Source organism: Canis lupus, chromosome 15, assembly GCF_003254725.2.
Source record: "Canis lupus dingo isolate Sandy chromosome 15, ASM325472v2, whole genome shotgun sequence".
NCBI classification, from domain to species: Eukaryota; Metazoa; Chordata; class Mammalia; order Carnivora; family Canidae; genus Canis; species Canis lupus.
Genome location: NC_064257.1, coordinates 46,435,072 through 46,455,962, shown reverse-complemented (window position 1 = coordinate 46,455,962; position 20,891 = coordinate 46,435,072). Strand labels below are relative to the sequence as shown.

The 20,891-nt window shown below is 52.2% G+C and overlaps 3 protein-coding genes and 1 long non-coding RNA gene across 15 annotated transcripts in view; 2 read left to right on the top strand and 2 right to left on the bottom strand.

Annotated features, from left to right (window-relative positions):
- Positions 1 to 11,129, top strand: part of NR3C2 (nuclear receptor subfamily 3 group C member 2) — a 330,635-nt gene extending 319,506 nt beyond the window's left edge. For all 4 annotated transcript variants that reach the window (XM_049094172.1, XM_049094173.1, XM_035699336.2 and 1 more), the window contains one exon: positions 8,358 to 11,129. In XM_049094172.1, the coding sequence (XP_048950129.1) occupies positions 8,358 to 8,513 (156 nt within the window). In that variant the 3' untranslated portion in view covers positions 8,514 to 11,129. The remainder of the gene's footprint in view (positions 1 to 8,357) is intronic.
- LOC112654359 (uncharacterized) lies at positions 5,563 to 7,449 on the bottom strand. Its single transcript, XR_004805362.2, has 4 exons — positions 7,123 to 7,449; positions 6,439 to 6,922; positions 6,235 to 6,345; positions 5,563 to 5,993 (listed from the first exon to the last, which is right to left on the bottom strand). It is a non-coding gene; the product is annotated as an uncharacterized LOC112654359 (long non-coding RNA).
- Positions 9,111 to 15,604, top strand: LOC112654356 (uncharacterized). Its single transcript, XM_025438806.3, has 2 exons — positions 9,111 to 9,168; positions 14,891 to 15,604. Exons 1-2 carry the CDS (start codon positions 9,165 to 9,167, stop codon positions 15,583 to 15,585), a joined length of 699 nt encoding a protein of 232 aa, XP_025294591.1. The 5' UTR covers positions 9,111 to 9,164; the 3' UTR covers positions 15,586 to 15,604.
- Positions 15,605 to 16,910: 1,306 nt separating this feature from the next.
- Positions 16,911 to 20,891, bottom strand: part of ARHGAP10 (Rho GTPase activating protein 10) — a 316,861-nt gene continuing 312,880 nt past the window's right edge. For 6 of the 9 annotated variants that reach the window (XM_025438802.2, XM_049094179.1, XM_049094175.1 and 3 more), the window contains 2 exons: positions 18,986 to 19,036; positions 16,911 to 17,612 (listed from right to left, as the gene is read on the bottom strand). In XM_025438802.2, the coding sequence (XP_025294587.1) occupies positions 17,524 to 17,612; positions 18,986 to 19,036 (140 nt within the window). In that variant the 3' untranslated portion in view covers positions 16,911 to 17,523. Of the gene's footprint in view, positions 17,613 to 18,985; positions 19,037 to 19,056; positions 19,142 to 20,891 lie in introns of those variants that run through there. The other 3 variants (XM_049094176.1, XM_025438801.3, XM_049094177.1) reach the window with 2 other exon arrangements.

The window sequence follows — 20,891 nt, the reverse complement described above, 5'->3', positions numbered from 1 at the left end:
AGCACACTCTCAAGGAGCTTGCACTTGCCACCACACTCAGGAGTGTGCACAAGGAGCCATCCACAGAGTGGAGGGAGGAGGTATAGATTTAGCCCTTGGGGCGTTAGAGTTGCCCAGAGGCCCCATAGGGAGATCCTCAAGGGTAGTACTCCCAGCGGCTCATGATTGGACTTCCTGCTGAGTGCAGTCAGTAGGCCCCCGAGTCTCTTTAATTCCCTTTGGCATTCTTATCTCCTCTTTCCTCCCAGTCATGTAGATCCTGCCTAAGTACTGGAGGTGCTGGTGGAGAGAAACGGGTTTCTCCAGCAGCATTCCACACCACTGAGGTAGCTGGACGCTCACTGCTGCTCTTCTTTTCCTCTGTGAGAGAGATCACTGCCACTTGATAGTTCAGCCCAGTGCAGTATTGACTTGGTGGTGGTGAGGACAACACTGATAAAGTTCTTTTTATCATCCCTGCTGTGTCCAGACTTGTTGCTCCATTTGCATGCTGGAATCTCGCCTTGTGCCTAGGCTTAGGCAATTTGTCTGTTGTCCATGGGCATTAGCCCAGCTCAGCACCCTTTAGGTTTTTTCTTACTATGGCAAGAGAGGTTGGGGCAGGCCCATAACCAGATGCACAAGTGAGCAACACTCCTCTCAGGTTCCTGGCATATGGTGCCAGATCCTGCAGCTCCCACAAAGACGCTTTTGTTCATGGACAGATGACTAATGCTTCATTGAAAAAGAGGGACAAAAAGGAGGAATGCCTTTCACCACCGTGGTGCTAACATCACTCCCTCATGGTATCTTCTTGAAATGTATCCTGACGGCAGACCTGCCAGGAGCACTCAACCAAGCAGTGGCACTGTGGGGCTTGGGTTTTCTAAGGAAATCTATGAGTAAATAGTGGTCTGTGTTGCTAAAATTGTCTTCTGGGTATAGAAGCCAATGCTCCCAAAATTGGGTGGCTGTTGTTACTCTTGTACCATGTTACCATCGTATTTCACTGAGGCATCACTAGCCCTGCATGGCCATAGGGTGCCCAGCTGCATACGTGCACCCATTGTCCACCCTGGCTTGTGCTGGGTGGAGCCTGGGGCTTTGAAAGCCACACTCCTTATACAATCACTGAGCAACATTTTCCAGTATTCACGAAGCTGCGGCAGGAACACCTGAAGTAAATGGTTGCTGGCCATTTCTATTAGTGTCACGGTATTTAGAGTTGAAGCCATGTATCCTCGGCCTCTAACCCTAGTAACATAGCTGGCTAAAATTCCGATCTTTGAAAATAACCCTTTAAGCCTACCCCTGCCACCCTCGCCCAGTGCTCATTTCAGGATAAAATTTTGATCCTAACCGGGGAAAGTTCTGGAGTCAGCAGATAACTTACAGGAAATGAACATGCTGTTGAAAATATGTGGGACCCAGTTTCTGAGAGGCTTTTTTCACTCAAGTGCTCTGTCACCACTTAGTGACTGTGTAATCTTAGAACAGAGGTGCCAGGCCCTCCCCAGACCCTCCCCACATGGTGCCCGGGAGACCGTTCTGTTGCTCGTGGTCGGAGCGGCCATGCCACTGGTGATGACTCAGTGGGAGGAGGGCACTCACGGACCCTGATGGCTTCATGTTGGGTTCAAGTGCCATCAGGCTGAAGACCTCACCAGGCCCATCTGCCGCCGCTCTGGCTGTAGCTCCTCAGGCTGATAAATCATGCCGGTCATCTCGCTAAACCTCTGTGACCCCAACAGATAGGTTTTGTAAAGAATGACTGTGGCCTGTCCCCTACCTGGGACAGTGGACGGTGCCTGGGGAGGGCATGTGCAGTGTACTTGTCTGTACCCTTGTTTCCTGCGTCCTCTAGGCCTAGGCAGGGGCCCAGCCTGCTGTGCTCCTCAGGTGTGCACCCTGCGGCGCACCAGGGCGACACCTACGAGATGCTGTGCAGGTGAGCGGCATGACAGCACACGCTTTGCCATGACGCAGCAGTTTGGCTCGTGAGCTGGTGTCTGTTCTGACCGGTCGGAACCCCTGCCCACCTGGTTTTTCGATACGTGACTCTGGCTAAGCTGCCAAAGCCTGGTCCCTGCTCCTCAGGCTCTGAGCACCTGCAGCTCTGCCCTTCCCGCGCCTTGGGCGCCCTGGTCCTGCAGCAGCCCCTCCCAGACGTCCACCAAGAGCCAGGGATGCGAGGGTCCTGTCCTGGAGCCCCGACCCACTGGTTGCAGCAAGCCAAGGCCGATGAGGGTGGTGCAAGGGCTCTGGGCAAGCAGAACCTGCAGCCCGGACCCAAGTGGCCCATGTTCTCCCTGCCCAGTGGCCAGGGGCACCTGGTTCGATTCTCTCAAATGATCCTTCACCTCACCAGCCACAGTCACTGGCTCAGGTCCTGCTGGGTTAGGGCCTGGGGAGGTTTTCACAGCCTTGTCCCAGGGAAGCATGGGCCAGGCACACTCCCGAAGCTGCCAGCACTTTCTGGTAGCTGCTGAGGCCCTTTGGGCTCCCAGACTATTGGCGTCCCAGCCACCTCCCAGGGGCGAGCCCTTTCCTGAGTGTGGTTGCTGGGGATGGAGTGCCCTAACCCCCAGGTGTTTGCAGGGTCACGTGTCCAGTCCCAAGCTGCCAGGCCTCCCTAGGTACATGCCCCGGGAAAGCCCTGGTGCCTCTGCAGCCGGCCAGGGTATTTACTGTCAACAGAAGCCCCGGGTGTCTGCTCGTGACCTGAAAGGAACTGCTTTCTCAGTCTGTGGGACATGGAACAGAGGCTGGTGTGAAACGCCAACCGCAGGTTAATATGCATGAGTGAGTAGAGTCTGAGGACACCTGTCCTCAGCCAACCTGCCAGGGAAAACAGCTGAGCCCTTGGCTCTGGTCTGTCTCCTGAGCATCTCCTAGGTGATGCTCATGGAGGTGTTACAGGTAGGCGCAGAGCCGTGAGAAGGCCTGGACCCGTCCCCATCACCAGGCTCACGGGGTGCTCCTGTGTAGGCCGCCTCATGCTCAAGAGCTGACTTACTCTGCTCCTTACCTCTTATCACACACAACACGTGAACCCTAAGTGGCCCTGGCCCTGCCAGGTAACTTGTTTCAGACGTCGGCTGGTCGGTTAACAGGGGCCCCTTCCCGAGCTCCGTGCCGCTCTGAACCCTCTGAGTGACCCCACACCCGCCCTGACAGCTGAACAGCTGCCCTGCATCTCCGGCGGGTCAAAGCCGGGAGCCACCTTGTCACGAAGACAGCACCTCCTCTGTCCCTCCTCGCTCTGTCAGCCCCTGACCACGTTCGTGTCCTCTCGGCAGAGCAGAATGTGGATGCCCTGAGAGCAGGCCTTGTCGTGTTTGTCACCGTGTCCCAGTTCCTGGCTCAGAGCAAGTGCTCCGGGACCTGGATGGGTGGGCGCGGAGGACGATTGCGCATGAGGACCTCTGCCCTCCCCCAGCAGCCTGTGGCCCAAGGACAGGGAGCCTTCGTCTCTGGACATGAACTGGGCCGACCCCAGAGAAGTAAAAGACGGGGCAGCCACGAAGAGTTGGCCTCGCGGTTGACATCGCCTAGAAACTGAGCCGAGGGGAGACCCCCCCAGCTTAGAACTGTATTGAGGTCGTTGCCACAGTGGTAGCTGCGGTCTCGGGGGTGCAGCAGGTGAGTCAGCAAGGCCGAGCGCCCGCGCTGGTGACCGCGCCACTGCTGCCTTCGCTCCGCTCTTCGCTTCCGTCGCCCGCCTTCCCGGGGTGCCTGTAGCTCCCCCCCCCCCCCCCCCGCGTGTTGCCCCTCTCCCCGCCGGCAGTCGTTAGTTCCCCGTATTTATGGTTCTGTTTCTGCTCTTTGCTTATTCATTTGTTTTGTTTTTTAGAATCCACATATGAGTGAAATCATATGGTATTTGTCTTCCGCTGACTGGTATTTCCCTCGGCATAAGACCCTCTAGGTCCATCCGTGTTGTTGCAAAAGGCCAGATCTTATCCTCTATGGCTAATATTCATGTGTGTGAGTGTGTGTGTGTGTGTGTGTGTGTGTGTGTTCACACACACATCCCATCTTCATCCACTCATCAGTCCGTGGACACTTGGGCTGCTTCCATATCCTGGCTACTGTAAATAACGCTGCAGTAAACACAGGGGTGCACATATCTTTTCAAATTAGTGTTTTCATTCGGGGAAGATGAATACCAAGAAATGGAACTACTGGATCTTATGGCATTCTTATCTTTAAATTGTTTTTGAGGAAACTCCACATGGTTTTCCACAGTGGCTGTACCAGTTTGCTTCCCACCGATAGTGCAAGAGGGTTCCTCTTTTTCTACATCCTCCGCAACACTTGTTATTTCTTGTCTTCTTGATTCTAGCCATTCTGACAGGTGTAAGGTGATCAATCTCTCACTGTGGTTTTGATTTGTATCTCCCGGATGATGAGTGTCGTTGAGCATCTTCTCATGTCTGTTGGCCATCTGTAGGTCTTCTTTGGAGAAATGTTTATTCAGGTTTGGTGCCCCCTTTTAAATTGAGTTATTTGGTTTAGGGAGGGGGTTGTAGGAGTTCTTTATATATTTTGGATATTAACCCATTATCCAATCTATCATTGCAAATTATAGGTTGACTTTCAGTTTTGTTGATTGTTTTCTTCTGTGTCCAAAAGCTTTTTATTTTGATGTCCCAAGAGTTTATTTTTGCTTTTATTTTCCTTGCCTTGGGAGACATATGTAGGAAAATGTTGTGAAGGCCAGTGACAAAGTAACTACTGTTTTCTTCTAGGAGTTTTAGGTTTTCAGGTCTTACCTTTAAGTCTTAAATCCATTTGGAGTTCATTTTTCTGTATAGTATAAGAAGGGTCCAGTTTTCCCAGCACTACTTACTAAGCAGACTCTTTCCCTGCTGTATATTTTTGCCTCCTTCATTACAGGTTAATTGACCATAGAAACGTGGTTTATTGGCTCTTTATTCTATTACATTGAGGTGTGTGTCTATTTTTGTGCCAGTAGCATACTGTTTGGATTGTTACAGCTTTGTAGGATATCTTAAAATTCAGAATTGTTTATGCCTCCAGCTTTGTTCTTTTTCAAGATTGCTTGGCTACTTGGTGTCTTTTGTGGTTCCATAGAATTCTGGGATTATTATAGTTCTGCGGAAAATGCTGATGGTATTTTGATAGGGATTGCATTAACTCTGTAGATCGCTTTGTGTGGTATAGACATTTTGACAGTATTTGTTATTCCAGTCCATGAGCAGGGAATATCTTTCCATTTGTTTGTGTCATTTTTACTTTTTTTCATCAGTGTTGTATAGTTTTCACAGTATAGGTCTTTTGCCTCCTTGGTTAACTTGATCTCTAGGTACTTTATTTTTTTGGTCCAATTTTAAATAGAGGTTAAAATTTTTTTAAATATTTTTTAAGATTTTATTTATTTATTTGTGAGAGACAGAGACACACAGAGAGAGAGAGAGAGAGAGAGGCAGAGACACAGGCAGAGGGAGAAGCAGGCTCCATGCAGGGAGCCCCATGTGGGACTCAATCCCGGGTCTCCAGGATCATGCCCTGGGCTGAAGGCCGGCGCTAAACTGCTGAGCCACCCAGGCTGCTCTTTTTTTTAAATATTTTATTTATTCATGAGACACACCAAGAGACAGGCAGAAACACAGGCAGAGGGAGATGCAGGATCCCTGCGGGGAACCCGATGCAGGACTCGATCCCAGGACCCTAGGATCACACCCTGAGCTGAAGGCAGACACTCACCTACTGAGCCCCCCAGGCATCCTGAGGTTAACATTTTTTAAGGGGAGACCAACCTCCTCCACAGCCCTGCAGACACCTCGCAGAGAGGGACCTTGGGGACAGAGAGGGGGAGATTGGAGTGAACTTAAACTTGGTTCTTTGTGCTCACGGCTGGTACACAGAGCTCTGCGGTTGCCCACTGAAAGATGTGCCCTGTAATTGAAACTGCCAACTCTTTTGTGGCACCACATCTGGAGAGTGGGGCCCAGCATGGCTTTTAGCTTTCATAGCCGCTAGCACACCTCCTAAAAAAGAAATTAAGATATTTGCTGCCCCAGTTCTAAGAATCTCACTCCTGGAAAGGTGAAACACAAGAATTCTCCTGTCTCTCAATTTATAGAAGGGGACCCAAGAACACCAAATGACACAAGGACAACCCAGAGCAGATTTTGCAAACTGTGTTCCACAGAGGAAAATGATGTTTTATGTTTGAAGGAGTTTGGGACCACTTGGGAGGACAGAATCAGAAGGTTTTACCAGCAATACCTCTCAGTCCTGATTAAGAACTGGCAGCCTGTGTGCCAGCTCACTCGCTGAGTCCTCTTAGAGAGCCCTGTGAGGCAGGTACCCCGTTGTACAGATGTGGAAGCCGAGACTCTGCATTCACAAAGCACGCACAGAGGTGTGAGCGTGCCCAGAGTGGACAGTCGCTTGGGCGGCCCCAACCTTCCCTGAGCGAAAACCACTTACCAAAGTTCTCGTAGTCCTGGGAACGCACAGGGCATTGTCCCTCTTCAGACGGAGGGCACACACAGGCACACGCAGAAGCACTCGGTATTTTTCCTGGTGACACTTTTTGACTTCTGGTTTGCATTAAAGACCTTTACCATGCAGTTATTTACTGTCCTTAGGGTTGCTTAATTAAGTTTAAAAAAGAAAACGACCTTGAGGGAAAGTCACCGATGTATTTTCATCAGAATCATTTTATTAAGACTACGGTGATTTTATAGCATGTCATATTGCCTGCTTTAATACAGTGGGGAATGGCCAAGACTCATTTTTCCCACAACGGGGTGTGGAATTAATGGGTATAGTGCTTGGTGGAGGGTTGGTTTTCTCACTTACAGAATGGGGAGTGGGTCAGGTCCGTGGGCCACCGAGTAGGGGAAGTGACCGGACAGGCAAGTAGACCTGGAGGTTGTCCCTGCTGCCTGCACACACTCTCACCGTCAGCCTGAAATAGAAAGTGCTTGAGAATGGGTAAGAAACACACAGCGGGCTGGGACAGCAGTCAGCCACGAGAAGGGTGGAAGTCCCGCTGTTTGCAGTAACACGGCTGGGACTTGCCGGTGTTTTGCTACGTGAAGTCAGAGAAAGACTATAACACTGTGCATTTCATAAGCCTTAAAACAAAAAAAAGAAGCCCAGACTCACAGAAACAGTAGAACGGTGGTCACCAGGGGAGAGGAGACAGGGACGTTAGGAGATGCTGATGGAGGGGCACAGAGCTCCGGCCCTGCGGAGCGGGTGGGGAAGGCGGGGCAGTGATCACGGCCACGGCCGGGCGATGGAAGCTGCCGAGGAACGCTGTGACACGGGAGGATGTTAGTCGCCGGGCCCTGCGGACGTTACCAAATCCACCGACTGGGCACACCTTAACCGCACACCCGGCTGCGGACCCTTCAGGGTAGTAGAGCTCCGGGCGGGCCCTGGAGAGTCCCCTGAGGGCGGAGGGGAGCCCGCGGCGCAGCGGCTGCGGGGCTGGACCCCTGCCTGTCCGGGGCGCGCCCTGCACGCGGGGCCAGCAGCTGCCCCGCCGAACCCACGCTGCCGCCGCCCGGTCGCGCTCTGGCTCTTGCGGGGACAGGGCGCTCCGTGACCCTGCGGGGCCGGGTCCCCGACCTCCCGGGGCGGGGCCAGCGGGGGTGTGGCCGGGGCGCGGGGTGGGGGGTGGGGAGGCGGGTGTGTGTGGCCGGGGCGTGGGGCGGGGCCAGCGGGGGTGTGGCCAGGGCGTGGGGCGGGGCCAATGGGTGCGGCCGGGGCGTGGGGCGGGGCCAGCGGGGGTGTGGCCGGGGCGCGGGGTGGGGGGTGGGGAGGCGGGTGTGTGGCCGGGGCGTGGGGCGGGGCCAATGGGGTGTGGCCGGGACGTGGGGCGGGGCCAGCGGGGGTGTGGCCAGGGCGTGGGGCGGGGCCAGGGGCGGGGCCAATGGGTGCGGCCGGGGCGTGGGGCGGGGCCAGCGGGGGTGTGGCCGGGGCATGGGGCGGGGCCAATGGGGGTGTAGCTGGGGCACGGGCGCGGCCAGCGGAGGGCGGGGCCTGGTATGGGGCGTGGCAGCAGGGGTGTGGTCGGGCGTGGCTAGCGGGGTGGGCGGGGCGCGGGGCGGGGCCTGGTATGGGGCGTGGCCAGCAGGGGGTGTGGTCGGGGCGTGGCTAGCGGGGTGGGCGGGGCGCGGGGCGGGGCCTGGTATGGGGCGTGGCCAGCAGGGGGTGTGGTCGGGGCGTGGCTAGCGGGGGTGGGCGGGGCGGGGCCAGCGGGAGGGCGGGGCCTGGTGTGGGCGTGGCCATCTGGGTGTGGTCGGGGCGGGGCCAGTGGGTTGTGGTGTGGGCGGGGCCAGCGGGGTGTGGGCGGGGCGCGGGGCGGCGGCTCACGTGCGGGCTCTGTGTTGCAGCTGGTGAGCGACCTGCTGGAGTTCTGCTTCTACACCTTCCGGGAGTCGCAGGCCCTGAAGGTGGAGTTCCCCGCCATGCTGGTGGAGATCATCAGCGACCAGCTGCCGAAGGTGGAGTCCGGCAACGCCAAGCCCCTGTACTTCCACAGGAAGTGACGGGCCACGGCCCGGAGAGCTTTGCCTTAAGTTTCCCCTGCTCGTCCACACCCCACGAAGGACCCGAGCAATCCGGTTTTTAGCACGTGCTGGTTGATTCCCACCCGAGCAGTTTCTCGAGTTTAGAAATCACGTCAAGGGTTTGGAGCCGGGAAAGCAGCGCGACGTGGGTTTGGCGAGAGCCGAGCAGTCGGAAGGCGTCTCCCCCTCCGATCCCCGCGCTTGGAAACGCGTTCCTGTTCCTCTGGATGAAAAGCCATATCTAGTCAATAACTCTGATTTTGATATTTTAACAGATGGAAGTTTTACCTACGCCATGTAGTTTCTGGTATCGTTAGCTTGTTTTAAAAGGGTTCAAGGACTAACGGACTTTTTAGAGCTTACCCTTGGTTGCACATAAAACGTATAATCAATATGGGGCATTAATATTCTTTTCTTATTTAAAAAAAAACACACAAAAAGAAAAAAACCTAGATTCCTGTTGTGTAATAACAGAGCCCGTGGCGCGGAGTAGCCCCGCCCCCCCGCCCCGCCCCGCCCCTCCCCGGCCCCGCCCCGAGGCCCCGCCCTCCGAGGCCCCGCCCCCGCCGCCCACGTGCTGCTGCATCACCGGTAGACACGCCCTTAGCATCCGTTTATTATTTAACTAGAATGGGTAAGATGTTAAACAAAATGCCTTGGTTCCAATTTCTAGTATCTATTGTGTTGGCTTTACCAATAATTTTTTGCAGTCTTTTGCTGTGCTGTACATTACTGTATGTATAAATTGTGAAGGACCTGACATAGGTGTAAGGAACTTTTGTAAATGAGACACAAAAACAAAAAAAAAACAAAACAAAACAAAAAAAAAAAACTTTAATGGTTGATAGGATGAAGGGGAAAGTATTTTTGAAAGAATTCTATTTTGCTGGAGACTATTTAAGTACTATCTTTGTCTAAACAAGGTAAAACTTTTTTTTGTAAAGTGAAATGTTCTGCATGCATAATGAACCGTTTACAGTGTATTTAAGAAAGGGAAAGCTGTGCCTTTTTTAGCTTCATATCTGATTTACCATTTTACAGTCTCTGTTGTAAATAACCACACTTAAACCTCTTTGGTTGTCTCTAAGCCTTTCTACTTTTTCTGTACTTCTGTTTTGTCTTTGGTCTCCCGCCGGGGTGTTCGTGGGACGAGGGCCCGCCTCCGGCTCCTGCTCCATCCTGCTTCCGTCGTCGGGATCGACATGCTGTGGTGTCTGCAGCATCTCGCAGGTGTCACGTGACAACACGCATGTGAGACAGTGTCCCAGGAGTGCTGCGGCTTTAGGAAAGCTGCCCCCCCGCCCTTTCCTCCCGGAGCAGAGAATCCGCTCCCGGAGCGCAAGGCTGGAATGCGATGGGCCAGAGAGCATAGTCTCCTCCCTTCTTAGAAAAATCACATTTCCTCCTTTGGGAAAGAAACTCCGTGCACTTTCTACACCTGTAAGAGGCTGGTCTGGGAAAGAGTTGTGCACTCCTGTAACCGGTCGTGGGGACACGTAGGCCATTGCAGGACGCACTGGGAAGATGCCTTGTGGCACTGTTCGGTCAGAAGGGCGTGGAGACCGCACGATAATTAGAGGGTTTTTAGATTTTTAAAAGGTAGGTTTTAAAAATTTTATACATAAACAGTTTTGGAGAAAAAAAAAACTACAGATCATATAAGCAAGACAGTGGCACTAAAATTTTTAATTCATTAATCTGTTTGGCACTGATGCAATTTATGGCTTTTCTCTTGCCCCAGATCACAAACCTATATATCTTTGGGGAAACTTAACGATATGATTGCACTAAATAAACTACTTTGAATAGAGGCCAAATTAATCTTTTAAAAGTGATGATAATCATCAGGTACTCAGTGAAATCATATTATTTTCCAGAACCTAAAAGCTGTAGCTGGAGAAGCCCAAGGCCAAGAGAAGGCAGCGTTGGGATCCACACTTTTCTCCAGGGTTCACCATGCAGGCAACATTACCTTGTCTCTCAGAAGACACCTGCCTTATGCAAGGGCGAACCTGTGAAAGCTGCATTCAGAGGGAGGAGTTTTTCTTACATAATTTGCAATTTCAGTAATTTAATTTATAGGCAGATCTTTAAATACAGTCAACTTACATGCACAGCAATATGAAAGCCACACTAGGAAGGTGATAAATACACAGCATGCAGACTGGGAGCTTCTAGAAAAGAAATGGCTTACAAGAGCAGCTTTTAGCTCAGACTTACGTTTTTTGAAATTGGAATTTCAGTGTAACCAGGTTTGGGATGGAGACAGTCTGCATCAGCTTTTTTGTATTAACAAAGTTACTGGCTCTTTATGTGTCTCCAGGTAACTTTGCTTGATTAAACAGCAAAGCCATATTCTAAATTCACTGTTGAATGCCTGTCCCAGTCCAAATTGTCTGTCTGCTCTTATTTTTGTACCATATTGCTCTTAAAAATCTTGGTTTGGTACAATTCATATTTCACCAAAACTTCTTCATATAATTAAAAAACACTAAATTAGTTTAAAATGAAGCAATTTATATCTTTATGCAAAAACATATGTCTGTCTTTGCAAAGGACTGTAAGCAGATTACAATAAATCCTTTACTTTAATCACCTGTTGTTTTGGAAACATTTCATTTGAATGTCTGTGGGAACACCTGGATTTTGTGTCCCTCTACATCTTGAGAACCTGCACTTCTGCCTACATCTGAGTTAGAATAACATTTTCCTCCTATGTTAAAACTCCACCTCCCGCCCCCTTAGCTACATGTTAATTATACTCTTCTGGGACCAATTCGATGCCTTGTTTCTTCCTGCTAATATGTGGGTCACTAAAACAACCTGTAACAGTTTCACAACAAGAACTGCCTGCCATGTAGCTGCCAGACCGTCTGTGCGCATTGCCCCCTTTCTCTCCACGGCCACAGAAAAGCTTGATCAGTTTTCAGGCTTTGAGACTGACCTGGGTAGACCAGACGCCCCATCTGACTCTAGCATTCTCCCTCCATGCAGTGTTCTCTTGCTCCTCCACCCTGTCCTCTTGGGCCGATGAGAGACTCAGCTCCCCATTGGCTGTAATGCTTCTCATGCTCCCTATAGGCTGGTCCCCTTGATCTCACTCATTAATATGGACCACAGAAGAGCAGGAAGCAATTATCAGCTCATCTTAAAACTAGAAGACATGTAAAGATAAACTCAAGTACATTTTTAACATGTCATTTAACTGATGATCATTCAAACTATTTGCTTCCAGAAAGAGACGACTATCTGAGCATTAAACAAATTCAACTTCTCTTTAACATTATAGATTTCTAGAACACAACATGGCCATTAAACACAGTACAGGAAAAAAAAAAAAAACGTTTCAAACATTGGAATCACGTGCACAAATTTGCTTATAAAACATCCATAACTGTGGTTAATTTTTTCTCTTAAAGTTTATGGAATTTGACCTACTAAGGGCCAAGGCTTTTCACCGATAAGCCCCTAACTTTAAATAAAAGCCATCTCAGGCTGTGAGCTATGTGAGGCTAGCAGGAGGCCACACCGATGTGCACCCTTAATTAAAGTGGGTGTCCTTTCTGATCAGAGCAGACTCATTCTTGGGACAAGGGTGACTCTATTTCTAAGAATTTCTAAAAGTGCTCTCAGACCCAAAGAATCCAGCTGCACATTTAGGAATCATTAGCTAAGAACGAAGTCTCTGCCACTGAGACAGCCAGCCACTGTACGGCAGAGCAGTAGAAATTATGCATGGTGATGCATATATAATTAGGGGTTTGTTTGCTTCTGTATGTTGAATGCCCCTCAAGCAAATAGAAAACATTGTCCCTTTATGTTAAAGTCAGCTCTAACATACTTTTTATAAACTGTAAGTGTACACAGACTAAAATGACTTGATTACGAGTATCTCTGGCACTTTAATTTCAAGTCATCCAATTGTTAGTGCAGCAGCTTTCTTGGAAATCAAATGGTGGCTTCCCGTGGAACATTCAAGAAGATTAGAATGTGATCTGAATGGTCAGCACCGACCGAGACTATATCCAAGACTATACCCAAAACCAAGGGAACTATGGGGCAGAGTAGCAGGCAGTTAGGTGCAAAGCACCCCAAAATGTAGCGGTTTAAATCCACCACCTTTTATTATTTCTCATGAGTTTATGAATCAGCTGGGAGGTCCTGCTGAGCCAGACCCGGCTGGGCAGAGTCAGGCCAGCCAGCCAGCGGTCCAGTGGTCTCGGATGGTTTTGCTTCGTGTGGCTCCCACCCTCCAGCAGGCTAGCCCAGGCACATTTTCATGGTGAAGGCAAGGCTAGGCTCTAATAAGGACAGTGAAAAGCTGTAACCCTTTCCAAGCCTCTGACTGCCTCAAGCTTGCTCCTGTTCCATCGGCCAAAACCGGTTACAAGGTCTAGCCTCAAGGCAGCACAGGAAGGCGCCACAGAAAAGACATGGATTCAGAGAGCAGTGAAATTTAGGATCATTAAATCAATCTATCACTAGCAATGACTCTGATGCTCTTTCATTGGATTCCTGTGGCCAGGACAGCAGTTCTCAGGCTTATCCGTAGTCTGAAAAACCCATTTCTTCGGCTCTTCACGCTCTGGGCCAGCCTGGCCCAGATAGGGTCACAGGTCCTATAAAGACTTCCTGAGCTGTGTTGGATCACGTTCCTCCTACTCTTTGAGTTATTCGTCTGCAGTGTTTCCTCATTTGCTGAATCCCCCAAGGAGGGAGAAATCGAGACGCCAGCACACGGCACTGAGCCGCCTACATGAATCTGGTGCATTAACTGCCAAAGTCCAGAGCGCAGGTCTCTCGTTGGACGAAATGCAGAGGTCTGCTCTCCGATCACGTCGATCTTCTGATAGCAAAGAATTCTCCAAGGTATTCATTCCTCTAACCAGTAGCTTGAGAAGCTTTTTTGCAGACGTGAACATTAGGAGATTACGCCAGGCTACCCAGGTCGGGTACCGATGAATTAGTGCCCAGGCCAGTGAAGGAGGAGTGCTGACGAGCTTCTGAGAAGACAGCCCAGTGCTAAGCACGGGAAAGCCAGTAGAGGACACGCTCTTGGGAAAACATCTTTGGACAAGAGGGAGGAAGGGAAGTTGCGTGGCTCAAGGCGACTCAAAAAGTCACAGAAAACATCTGGCTGAGAAAAGAAGTCACCACCCTGGCTTGGACATATTGGAGGGGAGCACATAAGAAGGTGAGAAGGGGCCCAGCACCGAGCTGAACAGGGAACAAAGACGAGGCCAGGATTACAGAGGCCGAGTATGCCCTCGGGGAAGGCGGGGAAAGGCCAATGTAGAGGGAAAGACCAAGAAGTGGCCTTTGGAGAAGGACCTGGAGAAAAGCAACGGCTGGCCGGGAGATGAGGAGGGGGACAGAGACGGATCCCCACCACCGGGGCACCCTGCCAGCTGCCTTCTCCCATCTCCACTTATCAAACTGTGCTTCCCACCACGCACCCGTCAGGCCCTCAATGCTACCATTGGTCACAACATCCCAGTGAGGTTGGCAGTGCTCTCTCCACAGAAGTATAAAGAGGTCAAGTTCACTTGCCCAAGGTCACCAAGGTATAAAATCGTGAAAAAAGACTCCAAATATGTTGTTTTTAACTCATCCTGTAGCCACTGTATTCGTTCCCTAGGACAGCTGTAACAACCTACCACCAGTTGGCTGGAAGTCTGAGATCGAGGTCTTGGCAGAGCTGGTTCCTTCTGAGGCCGTGAGGGAGGGATCTCTTCCAGACTTCCCTTTTTGCCTCATCACGGATGGCTGTCTTCTCCCTGTGTCTCTTCACATTGTCTTCCCTCTATGTGCATCTGTCTCTGTCTCCAAATTTCCCTTTTATTTTTTATTTTTTTCAAATTTCCCTTTTATAAGGACACCAGTCCTATCGGATTAGGGCCCCATGGTACTGACCTCATCTTAACTACATACACCTGTAACAATCCTATTTCCAAATGAGGTCACATTCTGAGATAATGGGCCATAGGGTTTCAGCATATGAATTTGGGAGGAGCTCAAATCAACCCAAAACAGCCAACATCCCCTACTGGCCCCCAGAGGCAAGATGGTACGGCAGAAAGAACATAGAGTAGAGGACTGAACCTGAGTGAGGCTCTTGGTCCTTGAGGGCCTCCATCTGCCCACCTATAAAATGGGATAAATTCTCCTGGCTCATTCAGTCACTCTGTGGAAAGAAGGAGTTAAACATCTATCTCTGGCAGACAACCCACTGCTTTCCCCACCCCCACCCTCCACTCCCCACCCCCAACTGCAGATGTTTCTGCTACTACAAAGAAGAGGGGAGGAAAGCCCCGCAAACTCTCTGGTTCTAATCTCACGTGGTATCTTCTTTATAGGCACGGAGGTCTCCAGAGCAGACCCTCGGGTGATGCAATCAGATGCAAGCCCCACAGCCAGCCCCATAGCAAGCAGAAACAGAATCCGAGTGTCTGCTTTTGCCAAAACGCCCTTGGTGACTTTGAATGAACACAGGCTGGAGCCCTGGTCTGAGCCCAGCTGCAACTGGTGCAGAATGAAGTGGGCTGAGAGGCCAGCGGCCGGCAGATGCTCAGGGGATGGCCACACCCACGCAGCAGAAACAAATAGACCCTATTTCGCAGCTGGGGAAATGAAGATGATCTACCAACATAAGAGAATGTCTCACGATCCTAAGTATACTGTGGGGCAGACCGAGGGACGCTCCCTCCCCAGAGGCCTTGGCAAGCCTGGCCACACAGGTCCTGTTCGCAGAGGCAAACACCCCCTGGGTCCCCTCTGGCACTCCTCCCCAGCCAGCCACAGGAGTGGCCTGCGGGGCTGGAGGCTGTTGGAGTCCTCGCGCCCCACGTGTTCTGAGGCTTTGCGCCCACCACATCGTCGTCCTGTCCTACAGAACACAGATGGCCCTGATGACGAAGGTGCCAGTGGCTTTCTTAGTGGTAAGAATACAGGGAACAGCAGGCCGCATTATCTAACCCTATACTACATTCTGGGCATGCCACTTGTATTACATCATTTCAGTCCAAACCTCTGGCTATCATTTTCTTTTTAGGAGGCAGAAACGGCATCACTGAGTCAATTTAATTTAGCCCTAATCACACAGGTAGTCAGACACAGGAGCAATTTCCTTGACCGAGTAAGTGGCGGTAAACACGCTTCGGGAGTTTCAGCACTTTGGCGGGGACCAGCAGGTAGGCGCACCTCACTGTGGATGATGGCAGGCTTCCATAAGCAAGCAAATAAGTCAGGTCTTGGTGCAGCAGGGCTTCCTTGAAACGCCCCATGGGCATACACCTATTAGGATGACTGCCAGGAGATCACTCCCCGGGCTATCGTGAGCCCACCCGAGGGGCCCATACATATGCATTTTCCCCGCAGAGGGCTTAAAGTGGGAAACATCAGTTACTCTCATAAACCAAGTTCCCCTTCCACGTCCTTAAGCAGTGGGCATGAGCAGAAGTGGTAACTCAGAACACAGGCCGCCGGGCCACCCGCAGTCCCGGTCTCTCTGCTGCGCCCACAGGGCAGGATTTGCACTCAGGCTGTATTTGTCAGTAAAACAAAGATCCTTTCCAACAGGCCCATTCCCCCGTATACCCACAAACTTGACACCCTACATGGTCCACATAGGTGACTTCAAACTTGATAACCAGCAAGCTCTTGAACCGACTCATCTGGGGAAGAGGCAGCAGACACATCTTTCCTATGACAAATTCTTAGGAGCAAAGTCTGACAGGCCTGAGGAGCCTCCATCCCGTGGGGAAGGAGACACGCCAGGCCTCCGGAGCAGGCCCTGTGTGGGGCTGGCTTCAGAATCATGAGGCTCCTAAAAACGAGCTCCATACTTCAAGGACTCCAGCTCAGGGGACAAAGGAGAGGTTGGTTTAGTCTGTGCCCAGGAAGAATGAGGAAGCATCACAGTGGGGCCGGCCCACAGCTAGGGTGCCGTGATGTGCAGGGTCACAGACGAGGCTCCTCCTGGAAAACAGAGGGAATATGGGGGTGGGGTGGGGACAGAGTAGTCCAGTGAAGTTAGTCAGGGGAGGGAGTGGGGCCCCACAGCGCTGACGTTGCTCATGCACACACTGCTCGGGGGCACCACCCCAGCCCCACCCCCCTCAGGAGTCACACAGACCACCGGGACAGCCTGTTCAGGTGGCTGGGGGTGGCCCTCCAGGATGTCAGACATCAGAGAAGGCTGCTGTCCCCAGGAACATGCCATGCTGTGAATAAGCAAGGCTCCTTGTTAATAAATCCTACCTCGGAGCGTGCACCAACCTCAGAGGAAGATGCATTTCTATGCCCTGGGTGCCAAATCATGAAACATCACAAAGGGAACGAATTCCACGATCTCTTCCCCACATTATGACACACAAATCAAATAGTAAATTACATTTTATTTCATTTACAGAGAACTTGGGGCCAAAAGGTGGTGTTTGGGAAACAGCACACAGGTGAGAAGCACCAACGAGAAGCCTGTTATAAATACGCCAGTGTGCTCTAAGTGGAGTGAATGTGGGTCCCGGGGTGGCCATCTAGGAAGGAGCATCTCTGTGCTGCCATCTCTCTGGGTTTGGACGGAACCCCCCCCCCCGCCCCGCCCGCAGCAGCCCTCTCCACACATCAACCGAGGCCAAGAGCACATCCTGTGGACACCACCACGAGTGAGGACAGTTCCCTTTAAAATCTCAGCAGCAGGTGTGCAGGGAGGCGCCTGGAGGAGTGATCACCAGCGGGGAGGCCTGACTGCATTATTAACTCTCAGTCCAGAGGCCTGACAAATGAAAGGTCCGTCCCGTTAATCCTGCTACTCTCCTCCTGCTCCACAGACCTAGGCAGCTCTGTGGGGTCCGTCCTGTCCCCCCACCTGCCCCTGGAGTGCCAAGCCGTGATCTGCAGTTCCCACGTCCGGAGGCTGTGGGTTCCGCCCTGGAGGATGAAGGCAGGTTCCCAGATGCCAAGGTCTACGTGGGGCCTCCCCGGCCAGGCACTACAGCAGCTTGACGTAGTTCTGTGGAATCAGCCCCCTCTTGCCATTCAGGGTCCCTTCCAGCCAGCCAGGTTCCCTCGAGGTTTGCACTGAAAAGAAAGAGGAATCACTTTCTACCCGAACGCCCCCAAGTTCTTGCTTCCTGCGGAACTCACTGCACGGCCGTGTGTGTTGAAAGCTCAACCAGGAGCCAAGGGGCCCCCATCTGGGATGTGAGGTTGCAGATCTGGGTTCTTTACAGGATCTGCCCGTCGGCCACTGCGGCCCTGAGCAGCCTCCTGACCGAACCCCCGGCTTCCAGTCTGGTTCCTTCCAATCTGCTGTGCACAAAGGAGCTCACTGAACTCTCTAGAACATGGAGCTGATCACTTTCCCCTGCTTAAAGGCAGCGAGGTACAGGAACAGACCCAGGCTTCCGCTGTCTGGTGCCAGGCACCTGGTCCTGCCCAGGCCTCCTGGCTCCCCTCATGCTCCCCTCCAGTGCCTCCCCAAACCCTTCACGGGGTGACCCCTCCCCTTCAGGGGCCTCTAAATGCCCTGTCCTCGGGGGAGGCTCCCTCTTCCATGAATTCTCAGCATTCTCAGGCCTCGGGCGTCATATGGGCTCCTGTCTACCACAGGATGGGTGCTCCTGAGGGCAGGGCCTAGGCCGCACACCCCTGGGCACAAATACCCGGCCAGATGCCTGAGAGAGTGACTGCTGGCTGGGCAGCACATGCACAGGGTCCAAGCTCTTGTCACTGGGGCTTGGGAGTCCAATACAGAGCGTCTAACGCCCCCCACCTGCCCCGCAGTGGACCCCCCCGGCTGGCGCACTCCAGGCCGGGCAGCGCCGGGACACACTGGCCTCGCTCCCCGCCTGCGACTCCCCGACGGGGGCGGCGACAGCATCCCCAGCTCCCTGCCCGGAGCCGAGGGTTTGTTTAAAGAACCAACAACCAATGAACTGGGTACGGGTACGGGCTTTCCGGGGCCCGGCAGCCAGCCACCTCCTTGGCTCCCGCACAGATTCCAGCCTGAAGCTGTTCCTCAGGGCACAGATTTTAAAGGTTCTCACTCGGGATGCCCAGGGGGCTCAGCGGCTGAGCGGCTGCCCTCAGCTCAGGGCAGGATCCCGGGGTCCCGGGATCGAGTCCCGCGTCGAGCCCCCCGCAGGGAGCCTGCTTCTCCCTCTGCCTGTGTCTCTCAGGAATAAATACATAAAATCTTAAAAAAAAAATGGCTCTCACTTATTCCAACCCCTCCCCCCAGCTGGCAATACCCCCAGAACAGTCTCTGTCAGGGGAGGGGACTAAGCTCCATGGGAAAGGCCCCCAGGGGTCGTGCAACGTGGGGGGGGGGCGCTCAGTGGAAAGGGCTGCGGGCTCAGGACAGAGCCTGCAGGGGAGACCCGCAGCTGACAGTGCCAGCCAGGTGCACCCGGGCAACTACTCAATCCTCAGGCACCCCTCAGCCCCCTCACCTGCAAGACGGGGCTTAGCAGCACTTAGCCTGTAGGACTGCTCCAAGGAGTCTGGAAAATAGTTTATGGAAGAACGCCTTGGACGTGCTCATCGTTTCTTCTCCTATACACCGCAAACGCCCAATCTCACCCAGAGAAGGAATTAATAGACTCAGGCTGAACAGGAGAGAAAGAAAGGTAATTTCCCATAAAGCTGGGGGTGAAGGAGGCCTGAATGTGGGAAACCAGGCTAGGTCGGGAATCCCACACCAATCCTACCACAGACTGGGCAGCTTATCCACACCTCATCAGCTTCCTCTGCAGCCCTCATCTCCCCAGAGGGCAGGAGAGAAATGTCACCAACTTAGGGGACTGAGAAGACCCTGCAGTACCCAAGAGCTTGGACACGGCCAAGGCCTGGGAATGGGATGCAGGAGTTCTTGCTTCCCCAGTCATGGGGAAAGGGACTCAGAGGTTACAGATGAGGCCTGTGAGAGTCTCACCATCTCTTTGAAGGAAGACCTAGCCTCTCCTGGGAACATCAAATCCCAAAATACCCATCCTGGGCTCCTTGCTATACTTGGTTGATCAAACCACTTCCTCCAATGTCAGTGTGATGGTTTCACCTATCAACTTGGAGAGGCCAGGGTACCTACATGTTATTCTAGAAGTTGAGATGTGATGAACAGGGAAATCAGTAGACTGTGAGTAAAGCAGATCACCTAAAATAATACAAGTGGGCCTCACCTAATAAGCTGAAGGCCTTAATGGAACAAAGACTGGCCTCCCTCCAAGAAGAGAGGACCCCGCCCTCAGAGTTTGGACACAGACTGCATCCATCTCCTGGTTCTCAGCCTTCTAGCCTACCCTCTCCACAACTACATGAGTCAACACCTATCTATCGAAAGCAATTCACACATTCACAGACACACTCATGCTCTATGTGTTCTGTGTCTCTGGAGAACCCAACTACAGGCAGTTTCAGAAATAGGAGCCTCATTTGGGAGAAGACTTGGACTCCAAGAGGCAGTGAGTATAAGAGAAATGAGATCTTGGCTGGAACTCTGACTCCCTAATGACTGGGTGACCCTGGATGATTGACTTCATCTCCCCTGACCTCCATGCTCCTCATTTCTAAAAGAGAGGAAGCAATAACTCACCTGAAGTTGCTGGAAAGATTAAAGTAAGACCATTTACATCAAGTGTGATGCCAGGCACACACCATGTCCACACCTTGTCTGATGCAGGGAAGCAACTGTGTACAGGTCTCCATCCCTGTGGACTGTACCCTGCCTGTCAGTCTCAGCCCAGAGCCTTGCCCTCCTTCAGCCATGGGACCCTGGCCAGCCTCACGCTGGGAGAAGGCCAGGGCATGCAGCAAGGCAGGTGTTATGAACTGCACATTTGTGTCCTCCCACAAACTATACATTGAAACCCTGACTCCCAGGGGGATGGTAGTAGGAGGTGGGGCCTTTGGGAGGTAATGAAAGTTAGATAAGGTCATGAGGGTGGGGTCCCATGATAGGATTAGCATCCTTGTGAGAAAGGACTGGAGAGTGATTACTTCCTCTCCTCCCAACCCACTTACCACTCCTCCCACCATGTGAGGAAACCAGGGAGAGAGCTCCCACCAGGGCCTGACCCTGTGGATGCCCTCTTGGAATCCCCAGCCTCCAAAACCGTGGGAAATAAATTTTTGCTGCTTAAGCCACCGAGTCTATGGTGTCTGTTACAGTAGCCTGAACAAAGACAACGGGTATGAGGCCAGGGACCCCAGCTAGCACTAAAGAGCAGTAAATACCTTCCTCAGACTGCTCCCAAAGAAAGTGGGCATGGGCATGGAATGGGGGACGTGGACTAAAGATAGTTCTTCCAAATTCCCTGACATTGGGCTGCCATCAGCCATAATCTCCCACTGGGGGGACAG